Below are 23,404 nucleotides of genomic sequence, written 5' to 3'. Positions count from 1 at the left end.
GCTCTTTGCTACCTTCTCCTCCCTCCTGAATCCTCCTCCCCCTCCCCCCTCCTCCCTCTCTGCGGATGACTTCGTCAACCATTTTGAAAAGAAGGTTGACGACATCCGATCCTCGTTTGCTAAGTCAAACGAAACACGGCTGGTCCTGCTCACACTGCCCTACCCTGTGCTTTGACCTCTTTCTCCCTCCCCTCTCTCTCCAGATGAAATCTCGCGTCTTGTGACGGCCGGCCGCCCAACAACCTGCCCACTTGACCCTATCCCCTCCTCTCTTCTCCAGACCATTTCCGGAGACCTTCTCCCCTACCTCTCCTCGCTCATCAACTCATCCTTGACCACTGGCTACGTCCCTTCCATCTTCAAGAGAGCGAGAGTTGCACCCCTTCTGAAAAAACCTACACTCGATCCCTCCGATGTCAACAACTACAGACCAGTATCCCTTCTTTCTTCTCTCTCCAAAACTCGAACGTGCCGTCCTTGGCCAGCTCTCCTGCTATCTCTCTCAGAATGACCTTCTTGATCCTAATCAGTTAGGTTTCAAGACTGGGCATTCAACTGAGACTGCTCTTCTCTGTGTCACGGAGGCTCTCCGCACTGCTAAAGCTAACTCTCTCTCCTCTGCTCTCATCCTTCTAGACCTATCTGCTGCCTTTGATACTGTGAACCATCAGATCCTCCTCTCCACCCTCTCCGAGCTGGGCATCTCCGGCGCGGCCCACGCTTGGATTGCGTCCTACCTGACAGGTCGCTCCTACCAGGTGGCGTGGCGAGAATCTGTCTCCGCACCACGTGCTCTCACCACTGGTGTCCCCCAGGGCTCTGTTCTAGGCCCTCTCCTATTCTCGCTATACACCAAGTCACTTGGCTCTGTCATATCCTCACATGGTCTCTCCTATCATTGCTATGCAGACGACACACAATTAATCTTCTCCTTTCCCCCTTCTGATAACCAGGTGGCGAAACACATCTCTGCATGTCTGGCAGACATATCAGTGTGGATGACGGATCACCACCTCAAGCTGAACCTCGGCAAGACGGAGCTGCTCTTCCTCCTGGGGAAGGACTGCCCGTTCCATGATCTCGCCATCACGGTTGACAACTCCCTTGTGTCCTCCTCCCAGAGTGCTAAGAACCTTGGCGTGACCCTGGACAACACCCTGTCGTTCTCCACTAACATCAAGGCGGTGACCCGATCCTGTAGGTTCATGCTCTACAACATTCGCAGAGTACGACCCTGCCTCACACAGGAAGGGGCGCAGGTCCTAATCCAGGCACTTGTCATCTCCCGTCTGGATTACTGCAACTCGCTGTTGGCTGGGCTCCCTGCCTGTGCCATTAAACCCCTACAACTCATCCAGAACGCCGCAGCCCGTCTGGTGTTCAACCTTCCCAAGTTCTCTCACGTCACTCCGCTCCTCCGCTCTCTCCACTGGCTTCCAGTTGAAGCTCGCATCCGCTACAAGACCATAGTGCTTGCCTACAGAGCTGTGAGGGGAACGGCACCTCCGTACCTTCAGGCTCTGATCAGGCCCTACACCCAAACAAGGGCACTGCGTTCATCCACCTCTGGCCTGCTCGCCTCCCTACCTCTGAGGAAGCACAGTTCCCGCTCAGCCCAGTCAAAACTGTTCGCTGCTCTGGCACCCCAATGGTGGAACAAGCTCCCTCACGACGCCAGGACAGCGGAGTCAATCACCACCTTCCGGAGACACCTGAAACCCCACCTCTTTAAGGAATACCTGGGATAGGATAAAGTAATCCTTCTAACCCCCCCCCCCCCTTAAAAGATTTAGATGCACTATTCTAAAGTGGTTGTTCCACTAGATATCATAAGGTGAATGCACCAATTTGTAAGTCGCTCTGGATAAGAGCGTCTGCTAAATGACTTAAATGTAAATGTAAATGTATTGCACTCCACACTGCCCTTTCCCACCTGAACAAAAGGAACACCTATGTGAGAATGCTGTACATTGACTACAGCTCAGCGTTCAACACCATAGTGCCCACGAAGCTCATCACTAAGCTAAGGACTCTGGGACTAAACACCTCCCTCTGCAACTGGATCCTGGACCTTCTGATGGGACGCCCCTAAATGGTGAGGGTAGGGAACAACACATCCGCCACGTTGACCCTCAACACGGGGGCCCCTCAGGGGTGCATGCTTAGCCCCCTCCTGTACTCCCTGGTCACCCTCAACTGTGTGGCCGCACATGAGTCCAACACCATCATTTAGTTAGCTGACGACATGACGTTGTAGGCCTGATTACTGACAACGATGAGACAGCCTACAGGGAGGAGGTCAGAGACCTGGCAGTGTGGTGCCAGGACAACAACCACTCTCTCAACGTCAGCAAGACAAAAGAGCTGATAGTGGACTACAGGAAACGGAGGGCCGAGCACGCCCCCATTCACATCGACGGGCTGTGGTGGATACGGTCGAGAGCCTCAAGTTCCTCGGTTTCCACATCACTAAGGACCCATCATGGTCCAAGCACACCAACACAGTCGTGAAAAGGGCACGACAACGCTTCTTCCCCCTCACGAGGCTGAAAAGATTTGGCATAGGTCTTCAGATCCTCAAAATGTTCTACAGCGGCACCATAGAGAGCATCGTGACTGGCTGCAACATGCAGCCGAGCAACTGCTCGGCCTGTGACCGCAAGGCACTACAGAGGGTAGTGCGTTCGGCCCAGTACATCACAGGGGCCGAGCTCCCTGTCATCCATGACCTCTATGCCAGATGGTGTCAGAGGAAGGCCCTGAAAAGACTCCAGCCAAAGACTCAAAGTCAAAGACTCACAGTCTGTTCCCTTTGCTACCACAAGGCAAGCAGTACCGGACTGCCAAGTCTGGGACCAAAATGCTCCTGAACAGCTTCTACCCCAAAGCCATACGACTGCTAAACAGTGAATTATATAGCTACCTGTATGTTTTGTTTTTCACTCCCTACCTACATGTACATAGCACTTCAATCAATCACCTAACCAAACCTACATGTACATATTACCTCAATCAATCAATCACCTAACCAAACCTACATGTACATATTACCTCAATCAATAAACCCAACTGCCTCATACCCCAGTACACTGACTCAGTGCCAGTACTCCTTGTATATAGCCTCGTTATTGTTATTTTATTTTGATCTAATTGTTAATTTTCTTACTTTTTAACTGCATTGTTGGTAATTGGCTCGTAAGTAAGCATTTCACTTTAAAGTCTACACTTGTTGTATTTGGCGCATGTGACAAATACAATTTGATTTGAGATATGTTGACTATGACGTTAGCTACTATGGTGATTTATTTGAAAATCAGATTAAACATTATCACTGGTTCTACTTACCGGGATGCCACATAAAAGGTAATACATTTTAAAAGACATATCTTTATTAATTACGCCCCTCCAGATAGGAGGTCCTGTACCGACAAGTAATTACATTTACTTTCACCCCCGGACACATATATTCGCAACCTGCTATGATGACAACCATTTTAGATTTCAGAGGGGTTGAAAAGATTAAAGGGCTAGATTCACATTGATTTCAATTGACTGATGTCAATTCAATAACACTCACATGTCACTTGATGGGGTGGGCTTTGGCAAGGGACATGGCATATTGCCTTCCATGATGCAATTGAAACTACTGTTCCCTATGTTCTTAGCCAGCTGAGGAGAGAGAGCAGAACAGATGGGTTGAATGACATGTAAACTGCCTAGGAAACAGACAAAGTTTAGTAGTTAAACATACCATATACTGTGCCTTTCAAAGGTATTTCAGACCCTTTGTATTTCTTCGCATTTTATTGTGTTACAAGGTGGGATTAAAATTGATTTTGATTGATTTTTCATTTTTTTCACCAGCTACTCAAAATACTCTGTACTGTCAAAGTGGAAGATTATTATTTTTTAAGAATAATAAAAATGCAATAGCTAAAATATAGTCTTTGCATAAGTATTCAGCTCCCTGAGTCAATACATGTTAGAAACACCTTTGGCATCGATTACAGATGTGAGTCTTTCTGGGTTGGATTGTACAACATTTGCCCATTTTTCTTTTCAAAATTCATCAAGCTCTGTCAAGATGTTGGGGATCATGACTAGACAGCATTTTTTAAGTTTGCCATAGATTTTCAAACATATTTAAGTCAAAACTGTAGCTTGGCCACTCAGGAACATTCACCGTCTTCTTGGTTAGCAACTCCAGTGTAGATTTGGCCTTGTGTTTTAGGTTATTGTCCTGCTGAAAGGTGAATTCTTCTCCCAGTCTCTGGTGTAAAGCAGACTAAAGCAGGTTTTCTTCAAGGATTTTGCCTGTGCTTAGCTATATTGCATTTATTTGTATGCTGAAAAACTCCCCAGTATTTGCTGATGTCAGGCATACCCATACCATGATGCAGCCACCACCATGCTTGAAAATAAGGAGGAAGTTATTCAGTGATGTGTTGTGGTGGATTTGCCCCAAACATACATATATACACACACACACACACACACACACACACACACACACACACATACATACATTTAAAAAAAAAAAAATACATTTTATTTCACCTTTATTTAACCAGGGAGGCCTGTTGAGAACAAGTTCTCATTTACAACTGCGACCTGGCCAAGATAAAGTAAAGCAGTGTGACACAAACAACACAGAATTACACATGGAATAAACAAACATACAGTCAATAACACAATAGAAAAGTCCATATACAGTGTGTGCAAATGAGGTAAGTCAATAAATAGGCCGTAGTGGCAAAGTTTACCAATTAAATTTACCACAATTTACCAATTAAACACTGGAGTGATAGATGTGCAGAAGATGAATGTGCAAGTAGGCATACTGGGGTGCAAAGGAGCAAAAAAATAAATAACAGTATGGGGATGAGATAGTTGGATGGGAAATGTGCAGGTGCAGTGATCTGTGAGCTGCTCTGACAACTGGTGCTTAAAGTTAGTGAAGGAGATATGAGTCTCCAGCTTTACTTATTTTTGCAATTCGTTCCAGTCATTGGCAGCAGAGAACTGGAAGGAAAGGCGGCCAAATGAGGAATTGGCTTTGAGGATGACCAGTGAAATATACCTGCTGGAGCGTGTGCTACAGGTGGGTCCAGGGCCACACAATTTGTTTGTCAAAATGAATTTACGGGCCGGAAAGAGGGGCAGTTCTTTCAAAAATGATATAGGTCCATTATAATTCTACATGTACACTGAACAAAACTGTACACTGTACAAAACATTAAGAACACCTTCCTAATATTGATTTGCAAACCTTCTGCCCTCAGAACAGCCACAATTCAGTGGGGCATGGACTATACAAGGTGTCGAAAGCGCTCCACAGGGATGCTGGCCCATTTGGAAGTTAATGCCTCCCACAGTTGTGTCAAGTTGGCTGGATGTCCATTGGGTGGTGGACCATTCTTAATACACACAGGAAACTGTTGAGGGTGAAAACCCCAGCAGCATTGCAGTTCTACCTACTACCATACCCCGTTCAAAGGCACTTAAATCTTTTGTCTTCCCCATTCACCCTCTGAATGGCACAGACACAATTAATTCATCTACACTGATTGAAGTGGATTTTACAAGAGACATCAATAAGGGCTCATAGCTTTCAACTGGATTCACCTGGTCAGTCTATGTCATGGAAAGAGCAGGTATTCATAATGTTTTGTACACTCAGTGAATGTGTCAACATACCAAGAGTTCGGAGCTCCCCAGTTTGTCTAGCTCCATGGACTGGATGCGGGAGATGTGGACACCCATCTCCCTGTGGATCCCAGAGCACTCGATACATGTCAGGATGCCAAGATTAGTAGACAGCCATTTTGGCTCTGCAAAGAGAGAACAGAGAACAGATGACAACAGTGTCTGGGGCAAGTCTAGCGGGTATGTTTCCACCTTCAGCACACACTATAAATTTTACCCTGTGTGCATGGGATCGAATCCTGGTACCACCGCTGTATACTCCCTTCGCTCTGACCCCTCTCATTCAATTATATCGCTCTCTTTATCAATAATACAAAAAAATACAAAAGAGGATTGGAATTTCCTAAACAATAAGACAACAGAAGTTGATGGAGCTTTAAACATTCAGACAACTGTCTGTCAGTCTGATTGATTGAGGAGCTGCTTATAAGGTACATTAGAGCCAAACAGTACAGAGACCAGGGTTATCAAATGTTGGGCTCCCGAGTGGCGTGTGGTCTAAGGCACTGCATCTCAATGCTAGAGGTGTCACTACAGACTCTGGTTCGATTCCAGGCTGTATCACAACCGGCCGTGATTGGGAGTCCCATAGGGCGGTGCACCCGGTTTGGCCGGGGTAGGCCGTCATTGTAAATAAGAATTTGTTCTTAACTGACTTGGCTAGTTAAATAAAGGTTCAAATAAAATAAAAATGAAACAGTCATTCATCAAAGCCAATGCATGCAGTTGCATTATATACAAAGATGCTCTAGGCTTAACACCAAGCTGAGTCAATGCCCTTAAAAACTGAATAAACATTGATTATGTTTACATGCACACTAATAATTAAATATTAAACTGATTATTGCAGTAGGCCGAGTATGGCATTAGTCATACAAACACCTTACTCTGCTTATCTTAATCGATGTAAGGTCATAATCGAAGTAAGCATACGTTGATTAAAATGCCTGTATTATTTTGCAACCTTTCTAATTATTAGGACATGTAAACAGCTTAAGTTCCAGCAGTGTATTTTATCTGTGCCATGTGCTAGCAACGCAAGCCTCCCTCTTATGCACGAGTGAAGTTTAGTTTTCACAAACAAACTTTACATGTCCAAACTCGGAATCAAACTGGCTTCCCAAAAATAACAAGTCGCTGTTTTGGAACATTTATTTTGGTTGGGGACTTTTCTGCATTTATCAAAGTCCCATCAGGTAGCCTGATTTCAGGCTATGGGAAATCGTTCTTCTTGCAAAGCATGTAAAACATTTTATCAAACTATTATATTAATCTCAGTATTCACAATAATTGTATTGTGTGCATGTAAACGTACCTCTTTAGTAAATTGACAACACAAAAACAATCAAGGTTTACGTAGGGATTTAAGACACAATTACACTAGATATAAATAACAAACCAAATTGTTATTCATTAGGTCTATTGTTTTATCAGTACTCTAAAAACATTGCAATACGAAAGACGCTGGAAGCAGATTGCACCCTTTAAATAAATGCATTTGAAAAGCCATGCAAATATTGGGTGGTTGTTTAATGAGAACAAAGAGAAAGGGAGAAGAAAAAGAGCAAAAAACGGGGTTAGAGAGGGAGAGAGAAGGAAAGAGGGGGAGCAGAGACAAGGAAGGAGAGGGGGAGCAGAGAGAAGGAAGGAGAGGGGGAGCAGAGAGAAGGAATGGGGCAGATACACATGGAGTGAAAGAGGGGGAGAGAGAAGGAAGGAGAGGGGGTGCAGGGAGAAGGAATGGGGCAGATACACAAGGAGTGAAAGAGGGGGAGAAAGGGAGAGGGGAATAGTGTAGAACTGCATCATTTCTTCTGCATTTACAGAATACACAAGCAGCCAGAGCATAGGATCTGCCCTGATACTAGTGAGGTGGGAGAATCCTCTAACACAGGAAGTGGATAACAGGAGGTCCAAAGTGTCTCAGACTTCAGATTACCAACAGATTTGGATTATTAAGGGATAGAAAGGTAGTTTAGCGGTTAAGAGCATTGGGCCAGTAACCGAAAGGTCGCTGGTTCGAATCCCCTAGCCAGCAAGGTGCCCTTGAGCAAGGCAGTTAACCCCCAACAACAACTGCTCCCTGGGTGCCGATGACGTTGATTAAGGCAGCCCCCCTGCACCTCTGATTCAGAGGGCTTAAATGCAGAAGACACATTTCGGTTAAATGCATTCAGTTGTGCAACTGACTAGGTATCCCCTTCCCTTCATATTAATAACCTCTACATGATCAATATCTTGAAATTGGGACAATTGCTGCTCAATATGTGACTAGAATGGCGTTGTAAATAACAGACAACTTTCCGGGACATAGACATTTTTTATATTGTCAGAAAGCTAAAATGACTGTTAATCTGCAATGTCCAATTTACAGTGAAGAAATACCATGCTAGAAGTTTGAAGATAGTGCACAACAAAACACTTATCAAGGCAACTAGTTTGATACATTCACTTTTGTCGGTAAATACTTTACTTACATTCAGTAATCTTGCTCTATTTTGTCATCCTTAGGGTCCCAGAGATAAAATGCAGCATAGTTTTGTTTGATAAAATAAATGTTTATATTGTAACACGATCCATGTTGTATACAGAGTTTTGCATGGATTCCAACTCTTTCAACAAAACAATTTATGAAATCTAATTGGCAAAACGTTGCTTAACCCAGTCAAGTTCAGTTTCTGTGCAATCCTCAGACACTCAACCAAACGTGTTTCGTCATTTTACATTACGTATTGGCTACACAACACGTCAATTAGCCCATGAAGGTCAGCCATCATTATGCACCAATGAGACGAGTGGTGTTCACTTGATTAACAGTGTCTTGGTCCAATGACCACCTATCGTTTTGAATCATAGCTAGCTAGATAGCAAATGAGCTGGACTTTCCAGCATTATGTAAATGCCATTTGTACGACAAACAGCCATCATGCTAGAGCTGTGCGCAACAGTGTTCATTCTAGGAATGAAAGCAAACAGAACGCACGGTACTTTACGTTACACAGCGGTTCGTTCTCTTCTACAAACTTTTTTAAAACTGAAAAAGTTAAACATGGCTACTAAGAGTGGAAATGCTAAATAGAAGTCCAAGTATACGAATTTGGATGAGATTATTGCAGAAATTGACCGGGAGAGTGACACAGAACGAATGGATGAGGACTCCGAGTGAGCACAGTTTTGATTCTAGAGCGGAATAAACATTTTGGAAGGAAAATATCCACTTTTAGATCAGTAAGTAAAATACGTTTTTTGCTTCTCATGCTAATACAGTTGTTTAAATGTGACCTGTTTCAGAAAACTGGGCATATGTCGCGGGTCACTACACACGAGAACCATTTGAATAAACTTTTTGCATTTGTATTTTGGGCAGAAATGCCTTCTGGAACATGTGAACTTTCATGTGCCTTAACAACAAACTTGTATACCATCTATAAATATGAATACAATTGTTCAATTACGAGCTTAGTTGGTTTAGCCACAGAAAAAGTCAACAACCTTCCCGCTACCCATTATTGGCTAAGATAATGAGTGGGCTGGACATGCCGAGAGATGAGTTCGGATTGGTCTGCCATGTAGCACGCTTCTGTCTATTTGAGCTGGTCAGTATGTGTAGGTAATCCTGTCGAAGCAGCTTTAAAAAATATATATTGCATAGTAGAACTGCATAATTGTTGCTCTCCACTTTCTGGAGGACCGAGTTTTGAAATCAGTGGAATTAGAGTATGATAGCTAAGGAGATGGAGAAAACACCTGTCTCTGGATTACATCTTCAAACTAAGGGCAATCATGGCATCCGTGATAGAGAGAAGAGTCCAATCATGATGTTTACGTGTAAGATAGTCTAGCTAGCTACATTTTCAGATATTACAAGTAATTTTCATTTAAATTGAAAGTTTACTGTTAGCTAGCGAATATTAGTTGGCTGGCTCGCTAGCTAACATTACGTTCAGTGGCGGTTCTAGCTTGTATTGTAAAAAACATTCTGCACTAACTGTAAATTTCATTCAGACATTTGCAACACAAATAAATAATCACAACATTTAAAACTATATACAAAAATAAGACTCATAAATATCAAAAAGAAGTAACAAAGACAAATAGAAACACATTTGTGTTGATTTGGCACTCGAGCATCAATACATTACCCATCCCCCAACAAGTACTGTACAAAGTTAGAGGTGCGCTATTTGATAGATTCCCTCGCTCCCCCTACCTCGAGCTTCCAGTGGGGAGGCCTGAGGTCAACCTACCCCCACCCCCTCCCCATCTCGTACTTCTGAATGGGAGACCTTCCAGGCAGTAGCCTGCCTAGCTCACAAACTAGAATCAGGGCGCCCACTCCGACAAGGTTAATTGAGCCACAGTCCCACCCGGTGACATAATATCATTGATGTGACGTGCAAATGAGTGATAGAAAACTGATCGCGCAAATGTAACCATTCCGATTTTTTGGGTGCAGGCGCAACCTCGCCGCCCCCGGCAAGATGTCGCCCTGGGCGGCTGCTCATGTCGCCTATACCTAAATCCGCCACTGGTTACGTGTATGATCTTAGTATTCGTATCTCAGAGCCATTTGCTTGGCTAGTTATAGCTTAATGTTAGCTAGCTAACATTGAACCTGGTTGGTTAGTGACCTGCAGATTCATGCAGAGTAGTAACATCATGAGTTGAGATTATGGTTCATTGTTTACCTAGCTAGCTAGCTACATATCTTAACAAAATACTATGCAAGTAAACATTTCGGGAGCATTGGTAAAATTAGGTCTGGCCATATACTCCGATTTCAGAGCACTCTCGTCTAAATGTGCCACAGCGCAGAATAACTGTTGAATTTACGAACGCTCAACACCCGTTGAATATGTTGGCAAAAAAGGGCAATTAAATTGTTGCCATCAGCACAGTTAGTCACCAACGCTCTGGATAGCATGAAAAAAGCCTAACCAGCTCTGCTAGGGCGAGTAAAATGGTCAGAGTGAGCCGTTCTCTCATTTGTGTCTAGAAGTAGCTAGCAAGATTTAGCTAGTTAGCTTGGGTGCTTGACTGCCATTGTGAGGTCAAAACACTTGGATCAACCCTACTCCTCGGCCAGAGGGGGCAGTGTGTGTGCTCTGAGCAGTCTGAATTTACGAACACACCCGAAGTCGTAAGATGTCAAGCTAGTAATTTGTTATGCTAACAAGCTAGCAAGAGGTGGCATAGCAACAGCATCAACTTCCGGTAGACAGGCGAAGCTCAACTGAAAGGTTACTGTTCGTTTACACTATACTAAAATTAACTAATTGTATATAGTATATACTCATTAAGAATATAGTATACAGTATGTTAGTATGGGTAATCGAACATTGCTCGGGTATGTGAGTATGTTGATAGAATGTGTACGTATACTTTGATGGCAGGTTTGAAAAAGCAATTGTGTCAGGCGCCAGCATTGGGTATGCCAAACCTAAAATTACCTTTGAAAATTTTTGTTCATGAACATGAAGGGCGTTGTAGTGCGGTGATTATGTAAAATGGAGGAAGAGAGAGACTAGTCATATACGGGAGTAAATCGTTAGACTCGGTGGGGAGAGAAATGTCGCCGTGTCTATGTAGCCGTGTAGTACAGGCTACATAAAGGATACATAAACGTTGGGATGGATTAAAACAAAAACAATTAATGATTGGAGGGAAGACAGTGGATTTATCATTATCATGTTTGGTTTGTAATTCAAAAGTTTGTGTTGCTGATTAAGACGTAGCATAGCGAATACTAATGAAATGTACACTTTCTCTTCCAGGAGAGGATGGGGTGTCCTTTTCTCTCTCTTTGAAATGTTTCCCGAGGCTATTGCCTTGGAAGAGCAGTTACTGAAATTCTGCACTTTTATTTAGTATAAAGGTATCCGGATCTGGTCGTAGAGGGAACTCCCAAATAAGTAAGGACTGGACATTTCTTTGTTTTTGTCCTATGTTTTACTACACACACCAGCACACACAACCCACCGGTTATGAATATTTGTTAAGTGGTGTTAATACTGTGTTTGATTTATTGTGTGGGGTCTTTTTAATTTGCATGTAAACTGGGTAAGCAGAAAGATGGAAATGTTTTAAATGTTTCGGAAGTACAGGGAAAGAAAAGCGAAAGAAAATACATAATGGTTTTGAATGAACTTTGTCTTCACTTTCTGGTGAGGCCTGATCAACCTCACTAGAGACATTTGGTGAGATTTAAGTATAATATGAAGAAGTGTATTGCTGTTGTTGTTTTGGTTGTTGTTCTTGTTCTTGTCGTGATACAAATCTCACCCAATTGGGTCTGCTGTATGGTCAGGATTTCTCCCTAAGTGTTAGCTCTCTAACTCCCTGACCCAGTAACTCTGCTGTATGGTCAGGATTTCTTCCTAAGGGTTAGCTCCCTGACCCGGTAACTCTGCTGTGTGGTCAGGATTTCTCCCTAAGTGTTAGCTCTCTAACTCCCTGACCTGGTCGCCAGTATGATAAGGGAATATAAGCATTTTTTTTAATGGTTTCAACAAGTGTGTTGTTATGCTCTGACATTTGACAATTTGGCCTTAAGAAAATTGGGAATGTAATAATTTGTCATACAGTGAATAGTTGGTCTGGATTTACAGAACCAGAAATGTCTTAAACTGTTATTTTGGTATGTCCTCTCTCGAAGTTATGGCGACAGTGACTACAGATGGTATCTTGATGCATATAAGGAATAAATCGATGAGAACAGTGTGAGCTTCACCCCCCGTAACCGGCTGAAGAAAGGGCGACAAATGCGTTCACTATGACCTTGTCCTTCACCACTTCTACCGTGAGACCGAGCCAGCAACCTGTACACAGCATCCAGTCGAAGCTATCAACTGCCTTTTCACTCATGAGTCATGAGTCCACGTGGAGTGAGCATGGAGAGATTCTGTCCCATCTTCTCTCATGCTGCTGGTGTACTGGTCGGAAAATGGACAAGACATAATGGACTGTATAGGACAGTGGCGGCTCAGGTGAGAGACATTATCTAGGGTATCCACTTTGAACATGTGCCATTGGGAGGAAGAACTGAAACACTATCTAAAACAGAATATGAAGAAACGCCAGAAGAAGAATGCAGGGAAGGAGGGTGGTCAACTGTGCCTGTACATTTATTTAGGTTTGATTTTGGAGGTTTACACCATGGGAAGCTTATTGTAATTTAGATTAAAATGCATTGAGATACCGATCTGTTATTAACATGCCACTCGTTACATTGTAAAACAGGGATGAACAAGGGCTGTAATGAGAAAAGTTAATACTGGTTATATGAGTAGTACAAACTCTATTTGGTCTCCTGTTTGTAGAGGTACATTCTAACCGTGTGTGCTAAGTTGTAAGGTCTTGAATTTGAGTGATAGACTCAACGTGAAGCACTAAGGACTGTCATTCTACATTTGGGTTGAATAACCATGATGGGGACATTGAATGTAGGGGTTTTGTTTTACCATATTATCAGAATTCTCATGTTAAAGCGTATCAATACATATGGCTTTCTGGATGATAAAGAACAATTGACTTGAGCATGTTTTAGTACGTTTATAACTATATAAGTGGACTAGCAGCAGTGACTAACGTGTTATGGGTTAGATGGAATGATTATGTGCAAATGTATTTGTAGCCGGAGGCTAAGTACATACGAGGCATGTGTTTGAGACAGAATGTTTGCATAAGGGTGTTAGTTGCAGATTCTAGCAGATATAGTGTTGTCATTTCAGACACTATTGTCAATTTTCAGTGACAAATAAAGAAGGTACAACACTTGAAAGAACAGCCACAGATCTCTGTACACCGGAGGCCACATCACCGGAAGGGAAGTTTGCTGTAGTAGTAGCATCACATCTCCTGCAGAGGGTGCCAAATGATAGGTGACCATTGCTGTACATTCATACCTCAGGGTGAGGGTAACTTGACTATTGTAGTGGAACATCTGAAAGAGCTCAGCGGTGATCTCGCAAATGAACACCAGCCAAAGTGATTGACTTCTGGTGATGAAGCAGGCACCAATGTTAAGTTCATGTTTAATCATGTTAATGCTTGTAAGTAATTTTCCATTAGGTTGAGACTAAGGGAGGTAATGTGGGGGGAAATTATTCATGCTATCCCGTCTTTTACTACTTAGAAATGTGTCTCTCGTTATATGCTAGTGTTTTTTTCTAACCTGATACAAACCTGTCTTTGTGAGAGTTAGTCATAAGATTGGGCGTATAGCTAACGTCCATTTGGGGGCGACCGCAGCATGTGAGACATCCTGTGGTTTTACTATCTGCAAGAAGTCAGCTATATGGAAACTTGCAGGAAGGAGCACATTATAGTGTGAACTGTGACAAAACACAGTTATAACGGTTGAGCCCTCAGGCTATCTTAACCTGTTGGGGATAGGGGGCAGTATTTGCACGGCCGGATAAAAAACGTACCGGATTTAATCTGGTTACTACTCCTGCCCAGTAACTAGAATATGCATATAATTATTGGCTTTGGATAGAAAACACCCTAAAGTTTCTAAAACTGTTTCAATGGTGTCTGTGAGTATAACAGAACTCCTATGGCAGGCAAAAACCTGAGAAGATTTCATGCAGGAAGTGGCCTGTCTGACAAGGTGTTGTTGTTCTTGCTTCTGTTTATTGAAGAGTCAGGATCTTAGCTGTAACGTGACACTTCCTACGGCTCCAATAGGCTCTCAGAGCCCGGGAAAAACCTGAACGATGTCGAGGCAGCCTCAGGCTGAAACACATAATCGCCTTTGCCAAGTGGCCGATCAGAGGACAATGGAATTAGGCGCGTGCCCGATTCGACCCCGTGCTGTATTTTCTTTCGGCTGTTTACCTAATTGCAGATTCCCGGTCGGAATATTATCGCTTTTTTACGAGAAAAATGGCATAAAATTGATTTTAAACAGTGGTTGACATGCTTCGAAGTACGGTAATGAAATATTTAGAAATCTTTTGTCACGAAATGCGCCGTGCGCATGACCGTTATTTACCATTGGGATAGTGTCTAGAACGCACAAACAAAACGTCGCTGTTGGAACATAACTATGGATTATTTTGGACCAAATCTACATTTGTTATTGAAGTAGAAGTCCTGGGAGCGCATTCTGACGAAGAACAGGAAAGGTAATCAAACTTTTCTAATAGTAAATCTGACTTTGGTGAAGGCTAAACTGGGTGGGTGTCTAAATAGCTAGCCCGTGATGCCGGGCTATCTACTTAGAATATTGCAAAATGTGCTTTCACCGAAAAGCTATTTTAAAATCGGACATAGAGTGCATAGAGGAGTAATGTATCTATAATTCTTAAAATAATTGTTATGCTTTTTGTGAACGTTTATCGTGAGTAATTTAGTAAATTGTTAGTAAATTCGCCGGAAGTTTGCGGGGGGGTATGCTAGTTCTGAACGTCACATGCTAATGTAAAAAGCTGTTTTTTGATATAAATATGAACTTGATTGAACAAAACATGCATGTATTGTATAACATAATGTCCTAGGTGTGTCATCTGATGAAGATCATCAAAGGTTAGTGCTGCATTTAGCTGTCTTCTGGGTTTTTGTGACATTATATGCTAGCTTGAAAAATGGGTGTCTGATTATTTCTGGCTGGGTACTCTGCTGACATAATCTAATGTTTTGCTTTCGTTGTAAAGCCTTTTTGAAATCGGACAGTGTGGTTAGATTAACGAGAGTCTTGTCTTTAAATAGCTGTAAAATAGTCATATGTTTGAGAAATTGAAGTAATAGCATTTCAAAGGTATTTGAAAATCGCGCCACAGGATTCAACTGGCTCTTACGTAGGTGGGACGAATTCATCCCGCCGGTCCTAGAGAAGTTAATCTGCATAGACAAACCGCCGTTGTTTCCACCCATCTGCTAAACTGCCACAAAGACAAGTTGTACTTTCTATAAAAGCTGAGAGCCAACTCTGTTCATTGGGCTTTTAACTCTGCACTGTTTGGTGGATTGTTAACCACTCCATTTTTGCAAATCTTATAATAAAGTTGTTGTTTGAAGAATCCACAGTCTCTCTCTTCCTTTTGGTTATAATTTCCACCACATTCCTAACTACTGCCGAGGTTTGGTGGTCTTTCTGGCGCTTGTAACTGCCGAAGCGTCACCCAGATGGGTGCTACACTTCAGTAGTGGACCATCCAGCCTACCTACAGAGGAGGCAGTGACAACGTACGAGGTGCCTGATGAAGAGTTCCGGACCAGTCTAAGTAACTGACTGACTCTGTGCCATTGAAGCTCCTTCCACTTAAACTAGTGCTCAGCCTGGCAGAACAACACCTTTTCATCTGAAGCTGTGGAGTGGAAGATCATCGACCTGCCAGATCTACATTTGTTTTGTTCATTTTAAAAGTGTATTTGAGATTGTCTTTGTAATGAAAAGTGATATATAAAATAAATATTATTACTGTTATTACTGTATGTTTGGGATGATGAAAGATCACAAACCACATGAGGGTGCAGACACACACACACACTCTCTCACTCACCAGCTGCACCACAGTCACAGCAGATTTCGTTGCCAGGTATCCGTAGCACGTCTTCTATGATGGCTTTGGTCAGGTCCTCCAAAGTGTCCTCTCCCCCTGTACTCTCCTCCCCGCGGAACGCCTTGTTCAGTGCCTCCTCTTTACTGTTGGTCAGCACCGATATCCAGCTGCACACACACATATATATACTGTATACAGTGACTCCCTTGAGCAAAAAGGACTTCATAAAATAAATCATTCAAATACTGAGCAATATTGTATGCTAAAAAAATGAGGACATTATTCTATGCTAATACAATTGCTCAGAGAAAGAAATTTTGTTTAACAAGTAATAAAAAAAATTCTCAAAGATAGGCGTCAAAATGATTGACACCACATTTTTCAATACATTTCAATACTTCACCTTGCGAGGATAATGGCACTGAGATTTTTTCTAAAATGTTTTATGAGATTGGATAATACATTGGGAGGTTTCTTAGACCATTCCTTATTTCCTTTTGTGGTCAATTAATAATTTTGATGTGTGCTTGGGGTTATTGTCTTCCTGAAGATCCACTTGCGGCCAAGTTTCAGCCTCTTGGCAGAGGAAACCAGGTTTTAGCAAAAATGTCCTGGTACTGGGTAAAGTTCATGATGCCGTTGACCTTAACAAGGGCCCCAGGACCAGTGGGAAGCAAAACAGATCCCCCACCATATTTTACAGTCCCCAAATGCACTAAACACCATGTTCAGAGTGTCCTTCATACTGAGCACTGACATTCAGGTGTACACATGCGCACAGACAAACAAACACACCATAAGGTAGGTTATCTTACATCACAAACTCCTGTTCATCTTCAGCCTGGAAATGATATGTGCGATTATCTGTAAAAGAGAAATGACGGACATACAGTACCTTAGTGCATAGCTAGTATTACTAGATTTGAATGACTAGAAGTAAAAACACTAACTGTGGGAGCCCTATTTGTACACACACAAAGACAAAGGGCTTCTCCCTCACTGGCTCGGTGAAACACATAAAATACTTCCAAATACTTGAACATTGAGTTGAGGTGCCGTGTTTTGGTATAGAGGTAGCGCTACTGACATTGCCGCAGACAGGGGCTCCATCCCTGCGTTAGTCCTTCACAGTGTCACTTTCTTTAAGTATTTGTCTTTATTCAGACAGTAGGATATATCCTTGTCTTCCGTCAGATACCAGGACATCTGCACTGATTTGTCTTGTACCTCTCAAAGACTAATGGGATAGATCAAAAGAAGTCTGGCTACAATGATCATAACTTTCAAAAATATATCCTCGGTTGTAATGACGCTTGGTCATAGCTAAATATACAAGGCTGAATCCGTAGGTTCTTCTCAATGTGTTAACACATTTAATAACATACATTTCAAGGTACAAACGACATGCTAAGCAGCCATGATCCCAACTGCCGTCATGTTCTGACGCATACCCCATGTTCTGACAAATTACCCCTTTCATACATGAAGGGACGTCGCGTGCGCCATCCGTATGGTTAGTGAGAAAGTCCATGTTGCAAATGTACCCTCCCTTACTAGACGTCCGACCACGTCCGATAAATCCGCGGACGGCGTCGGGCCGCTCGCGGGGGCCGGATCTTCCAGGAAGTCATCGAACGGAGTCTCTCGGACCTTCGGTTTCCGTTTAATTAAATTTTCAAATTTTGGTCATTTCCTTGCAGTCCCGGATTATTCCACGAGAGGGCGTATGGAATCATATTGCAAATGTAACATATATCACCAATCGCGACACGGCTTTTTCTCCTAAACGGAAGATAATTCGAAGACGAAACTCGGTCTGCGTGGGTTTGGCATAATGGGCAGTTGGCCCCGAACAGGATGGAGTCGAGGCCTCGACGCTTTTCGAGTTAAGGCTATTTTTCTGGGATTGAAAGTCAAAGAGGAAAATAGAGTGCTGATTTGACCGCTTCACATCAAACTACATGAGCCTACGGTGTCAGGAGAAAAGGAACCATGCATTTACCAATGTTCATTTCAGAGAAATTGTACAATGACACATTGGTGATATTCAACAACAAGAGGTTTTTTTTCAAAAAAGTTACATATCCAGTTGCAGCGTGTTCAGATGAGTCCGTTAAGGCAGGTTTCGGAGCTCTGCGAGATTTCTGTGATTTTCTGTGATTTTCTGAAACAACACACACTTGTTCAACCCTCTGTAAATAAGTCAGTTCTTAACAGAAACACTTAAAACTCAATATTCTATAAGAGCCTAACGTTCAGATTCCTGTGTCAACCAGAAATGCCTTATAATGGTGTCATAGGGGCTGTTTTGAAGGGTTAAAAAGGTCAGATCTTTCCACAACTTCATATGTGTGACTAGGCAACCCTCATGAACTGTAAATCAGTCATTTATCCCATCAGATGTCAAAGAAAAGCTCTCTCAAACACACACACAGCAAGGACGGAGTGACACAGTGCGGTGCTTAAAGACACAAAGAGCCTGCAATGGCATTACCATTATCTCTAGGCTGAGACGAGTTCAATGAGACGCCCCGCTTGACCGTAGCTTGCTCGGTATGAGCGCAGCGACCGTGAGAAAACTAGGCCCAAAATGAGGCCTGCACCAATATGTCAAGTGCTTATGGGTGACAGTGAGAGAACCATTAGGGTTAGAAGCACAATTCAACCTCAGGAGCGTTCCTGAGGTCCTCCCGATCTGTGCAAGCCTAACCTTGACCCTGTGGCATTAACCCTTCACAGTGAAAAGAAGGTGTTTAGATCAAACTGTGTGCAATGACTTCTCTCCCCATAGGAATACATTGACAATTCTCCTAAATTCAACCTGAAGTCTATGTGGGTTATGAATGCCTTATGAACCTGTCTTCTATAACAATCCATCAGGCTACTGTGAGGTCTACCTGTGTCGATTCTAAGGTTCCTGGAGCAACCGGAAGTTGTTAAAAACAGCCAAGAGCTATTGTCATATGGTCAACCTGCATATAGTGAAAATCACGCAACTCAACCATCTGTCATTCAGTCAATTCTTAAGGTAGAGACTTCATATTCAGGATTCTGTTTATGTCTACCCCAAAGACAACGTGTGTGAAGTAAGAGCTTCATGTGACAACCGGAAGTTGTTAAAAACAGCCAAGAGCTATTGTCATATGGTCAACCTGCATATAGTGAAAATCACGCAACTCAACCATCTGTTATTCAGTCAATTCTTAAGGTAGAGACTTCATATTCAGGATTCTGTTTATGTCTAACCCAAAGACAACGTGTGTTGAGTAAGAGCTTCCTGTGACAACCGGAAGTGGTTAAAAACAGCCAAGAGCTATTGTCATATAACCTGCACACAGTGAAAATCAAGCAACTCAACCCTATGTCATCCAGCCAATTCTTTAGGTAGAGACTTCATATTGAGGATTCTGTATATGCCTACCCCAAAGACAACGTGTGTCTATTCTTTTTGCAAAAAAAACAAAAACACACACACACAATTTGGCCATAGGGACATAGTGTGGGGCTTAGAGTCTTATACCGCCTTCAATAGTTACTTTCGTTCAAACGATTCAAGAACCGTCAGACCTAGAGCTCTGAAATTTTAGAAACCTGTTCTAGAGCTCAAGTCGATAGTGCACAGTGATTTATGGGGCTCTAGAAGGTTCTCTGACCGAGAAACCGCCTCGTACATTTGCAATATTTTCAATTCATTTTGAATATCACGTACATGGCGTCATGTAGAAATGTCCCAGAGTCGCAAGACTAGGTGCATTGAAACCGCCTCGGCCCATAGAGACGGACCCCAATGTCTCTGTCCGATAGCTCATTCAGGGACCCCGTAGTAACGCCCTGAAAAAGTGGATTTTCAGCACCAATTAAGGCCATTGCTCGAGCACCGAATGACCTATCGAGCCGAAACTTGGGATTCGGGGTCGCCTCACATAGGCCTACACATAATGTCAGAGCTGGACCCGCAGCTATAACGTAACTATGTGTTTTATGTTTTTTTATGGTTAAAATTGAAAGCACTGCGAATTATGGGCCTTCTCTGACATATGTGATAGTTGGCTTCTATACGAGTTGGAAAAAGTGGATTTGGTGTCAGATGCTATCAGTTTGGTGTCAGAATGACAACTAATTGACTGATGGACGCTGACTGCTGGGTGACGAGCAATGGAGAGGAACCACAGTCACTGCCCGGCCATCCCGAGTTCATCGAGCCAGTCAATAATGCATTTCTGCAGTATTTTTGAGCATGCCTAAATTTGTGATGCTAAATGCCCATTGAATCATATTGCAAACGTAACGCGCAATATTGCAAATGTAACGCGCATTTGCAAGATGATTCAACAGCAAAAAATATCACCAAAGTTGACATGATGAAATCAACACAACGAGCGATGGAGAGGAACCACAGTCACTGCACGGCCATCCCCAGTTCATCGGGCCAGTCAATTATGCATTTCTGCAGTGGTTTTGAGCATGCCAAAGTTGTGATGCTAAATGCCCATTGAATCATATTGCAAATGCGCATCCGTGTATTTGTAATATGATTCAACAGCAAAAAATGTCACCAAAGTTGACATGATGAAATCAACACAATGAGCGACAGAGAGGAACCACAGTCACTGCCCGGCCATCCCGAGTTCATCAGGCCAGTCAATTATGCATTTCTGCAGTATTTTTGAGCATGCCTAAATTTGTGATGCTAAATGCCCATTAAATCATATTGCAAACGTAACGCGCTATATTGCAAACGTAACGTGCGTTTGCAATATGACTCAACAGCAAAAAATATCACCAATGTTGACATGATGAAATCAACACAATGAGCGATAGAGAGGAACCACAGTCACTGCCCGGCCATTCCCAGTTCATCGGGACAGTCAATTTTGCATATCTTTAGTGTTTTTGAGCATGCCAAATTCGTGATGTTGAGGCCCATTGAATCATATTGCAAATGCGCATCCGTGCACATGGTGACCCGAAATGGGTTACCAGGAGTAATTTTTTAGAAGGCTTTTAAATGCCTTTAGGGTGGTGCAAGGGGTCCACGGTTGGGTAGGGAGAACCTTCCATCAGTGCCCATCCAGTATGGGGCGCACCAAGTCATTTTGGACATTTTTCAAAAAAAATCGCTAAAAAACGACAATCCCACTTGTCTAATGTCACCATCAAGCCATGGAGAGGAACCACAGTCACTGCCCGGCCATCACCAGTTCATCGGGACAGTTAATTTTGCATTTCTGCAGTGTTTTTGAGCATGCCAAATTCGTGATGTTGAGGCCCATTGAATCATATTGCAAATGCGCATCAGTGCACATGGTGACCCGAAATGGGTTACCAGGAGTAATTTTTTAGAAGGGTTTTAAATGCCTTTAGGGTGGTGCAAGGGGTCTACGGTTGGGTAGGGAGCACCTTCCATCAGTGCCCATCCAGTATGGGGCGCACCTAGTCATTTTGGACATTTTTCAAAAAATCACAAAAAAAACTCACCATCAAGCCATGGAGAGGAACCACAGTCACTGCACGGCCATCCCCAGTTCATCGGGACAGTCAATTATGTATTTCTGCAGTGGTTTTGAGCATGCCAAAGTTGTGATGCTAAATGCCCAATGAATCATATTGCAAATGCGCATCCGTGTATTTGTAATATGATTCAACAGCAAAAAATATCACCAAAGTTGACATGATGAAATCAACACAACGAGCGATGGAGAAGAACCACAGTCACTGCACGGCCATCCCCAGTTCATCGGGACAGTCAATTATGCATTTCTGTAGTGGTTTTGAGCATGCCACATTTGTGATGCTAAATGCCCATTGAATCATATTGCAAACGTAACACGCAATATTGCAAATGTAACGCGCATTTGCAACATGATTCAACAGCAAAAAATATCACCAAAGTTGACATGATGAAATCAACACAACGAGCGATGGAGAGGAACCACAGTCACTGCACGGCCATCCCCAGTTCATCGGGACAGTCAATTATGCATTTCTGCAGTGGTTTTGAGCATGCCAAAGTTGTGATGCTAAATGCCAATTGAATCATATTGCAAATGCGCATCCGTGTATTTGCAATATGATTCAACAGCAAAAAATATCAGCAAAGGTGACATGATGAAATCAACACAACGAGCGATGGAGAGGAACCAGGAGCATTCCTGAGGTCCTCCCGATCTGTGCAAGCCAACCTTGACCCTGTGGCATTAACCCTTCACAGTGAAAAGAAGGTGTTTAGATCAAACTGTGTGCAATGACTTCTCTCCCCATAGGAACACATAGACTATTCTCCAAAATTCAACCTGAAGCCTATGTGGGTTATGAATGCCTTATGAACCTGTCTTCTACAACAATCCATCAGGCTACTGTGAGGTCTACCTGTGTCGATTCTAAGGTTCCTGTGACAACTGGAAGTGGTTAAAAACACCCAAGAGCTATCGTCATATAACCTGCACATAGTGAAAATCACGCAACTCAACCATCTGTTACTCAGTCAATTCTTAAGGTAGAGACTTCTTATTCAGGATTCTGTTTATATGTACCCCAAAGACAACGTGTGTGAAGCAAGAGCTTCCTGTGACAACCGGAAGTGGTTAAAATCACCCAAGAGCTATTGTCATATTACGTGCGCATAGTGAAAATCACGCAACTCAACCATCTGTTTCTCAGTCAATTCTTAAGGTAGAGACTTCTTATTCAGGATTCTGTTTATGTCTACCCCAAAGACAACGTGTGTGAAGCAAGAGCTTCCTGTGACAACCGGAAGTGGTTAAAATCACCCAAGAGCTATTGTCATATTACGTGCGCATAGTGAAAATCACGCAACTCAACCATCTGTTACTCAGTCAATTCTTAAGGTAGAGACTTCTTATTCAGGATTCTGTTTATGTCTACCCCAAAGACAACGTGTGTGAAGCAACAGCTTCCTGTGACAACCGGAAGTGGTTAAAAACACCCAAGAGCTATTGTCATTTGGCCACCTGCAGATAGTGAAAATCACGCAACTCAACCATCTGTTATTCAGTCAATTCTTAAGGTAGAGACTTCTTATTCAGGATTCCGTTTATGTCTACCCCAAAGACAACGTGTGTGAAGCAAGAGCTTCCTGTGACAACGGGAAGTGGTTAAAATCACCCAAGAGCTATTGTCATATTACGTGCGCATAGTGAAAATCACGCAACTCAACCATCTGTTTCTCAGTC

The 23,404-nt window shown here is 42.9% G+C and overlaps 1 protein-coding gene across 9 annotated transcripts in view; it reads right to left on the bottom strand.

Annotated features, from left to right (window-relative positions):
- asap1a (ArfGAP with SH3 domain, ankyrin repeat and PH domain 1a) overlaps positions 1–23,404 on the bottom strand; it is a 210,569-nt gene that overhangs the window by 47,793 nt on the left and 139,372 nt on the right. For all 9 annotated transcript variants that reach the window (XM_029703926.1, XM_029703921.1, XM_029703920.1 and 6 more), the window contains 4 exons: positions 17,027–17,075; positions 16,212–16,378; positions 5,698–5,831; positions 3,578–3,669 (listed from right to left, as the gene is read on the bottom strand). In XM_029703926.1, coding sequence (XP_029559786.1) covers positions 3,578–3,669; positions 5,698–5,831; positions 16,212–16,378; positions 17,027–17,075 — 442 coding nt within the window. The remainder of the gene's footprint in view (positions 1–3,577; positions 3,670–5,697; positions 5,832–16,211; positions 16,379–17,026; positions 17,076–23,404) is intronic.

This window comes from Salmo trutta, chromosome 21 (genome assembly GCF_901001165.1).
Source record: "Salmo trutta chromosome 21, fSalTru1.1, whole genome shotgun sequence".
Taxonomy (NCBI): domain Eukaryota; kingdom Metazoa; phylum Chordata; class Actinopteri; order Salmoniformes; family Salmonidae; genus Salmo; species Salmo trutta.
This window is presented reverse-complemented; position numbering and strand designations above follow the sequence as displayed.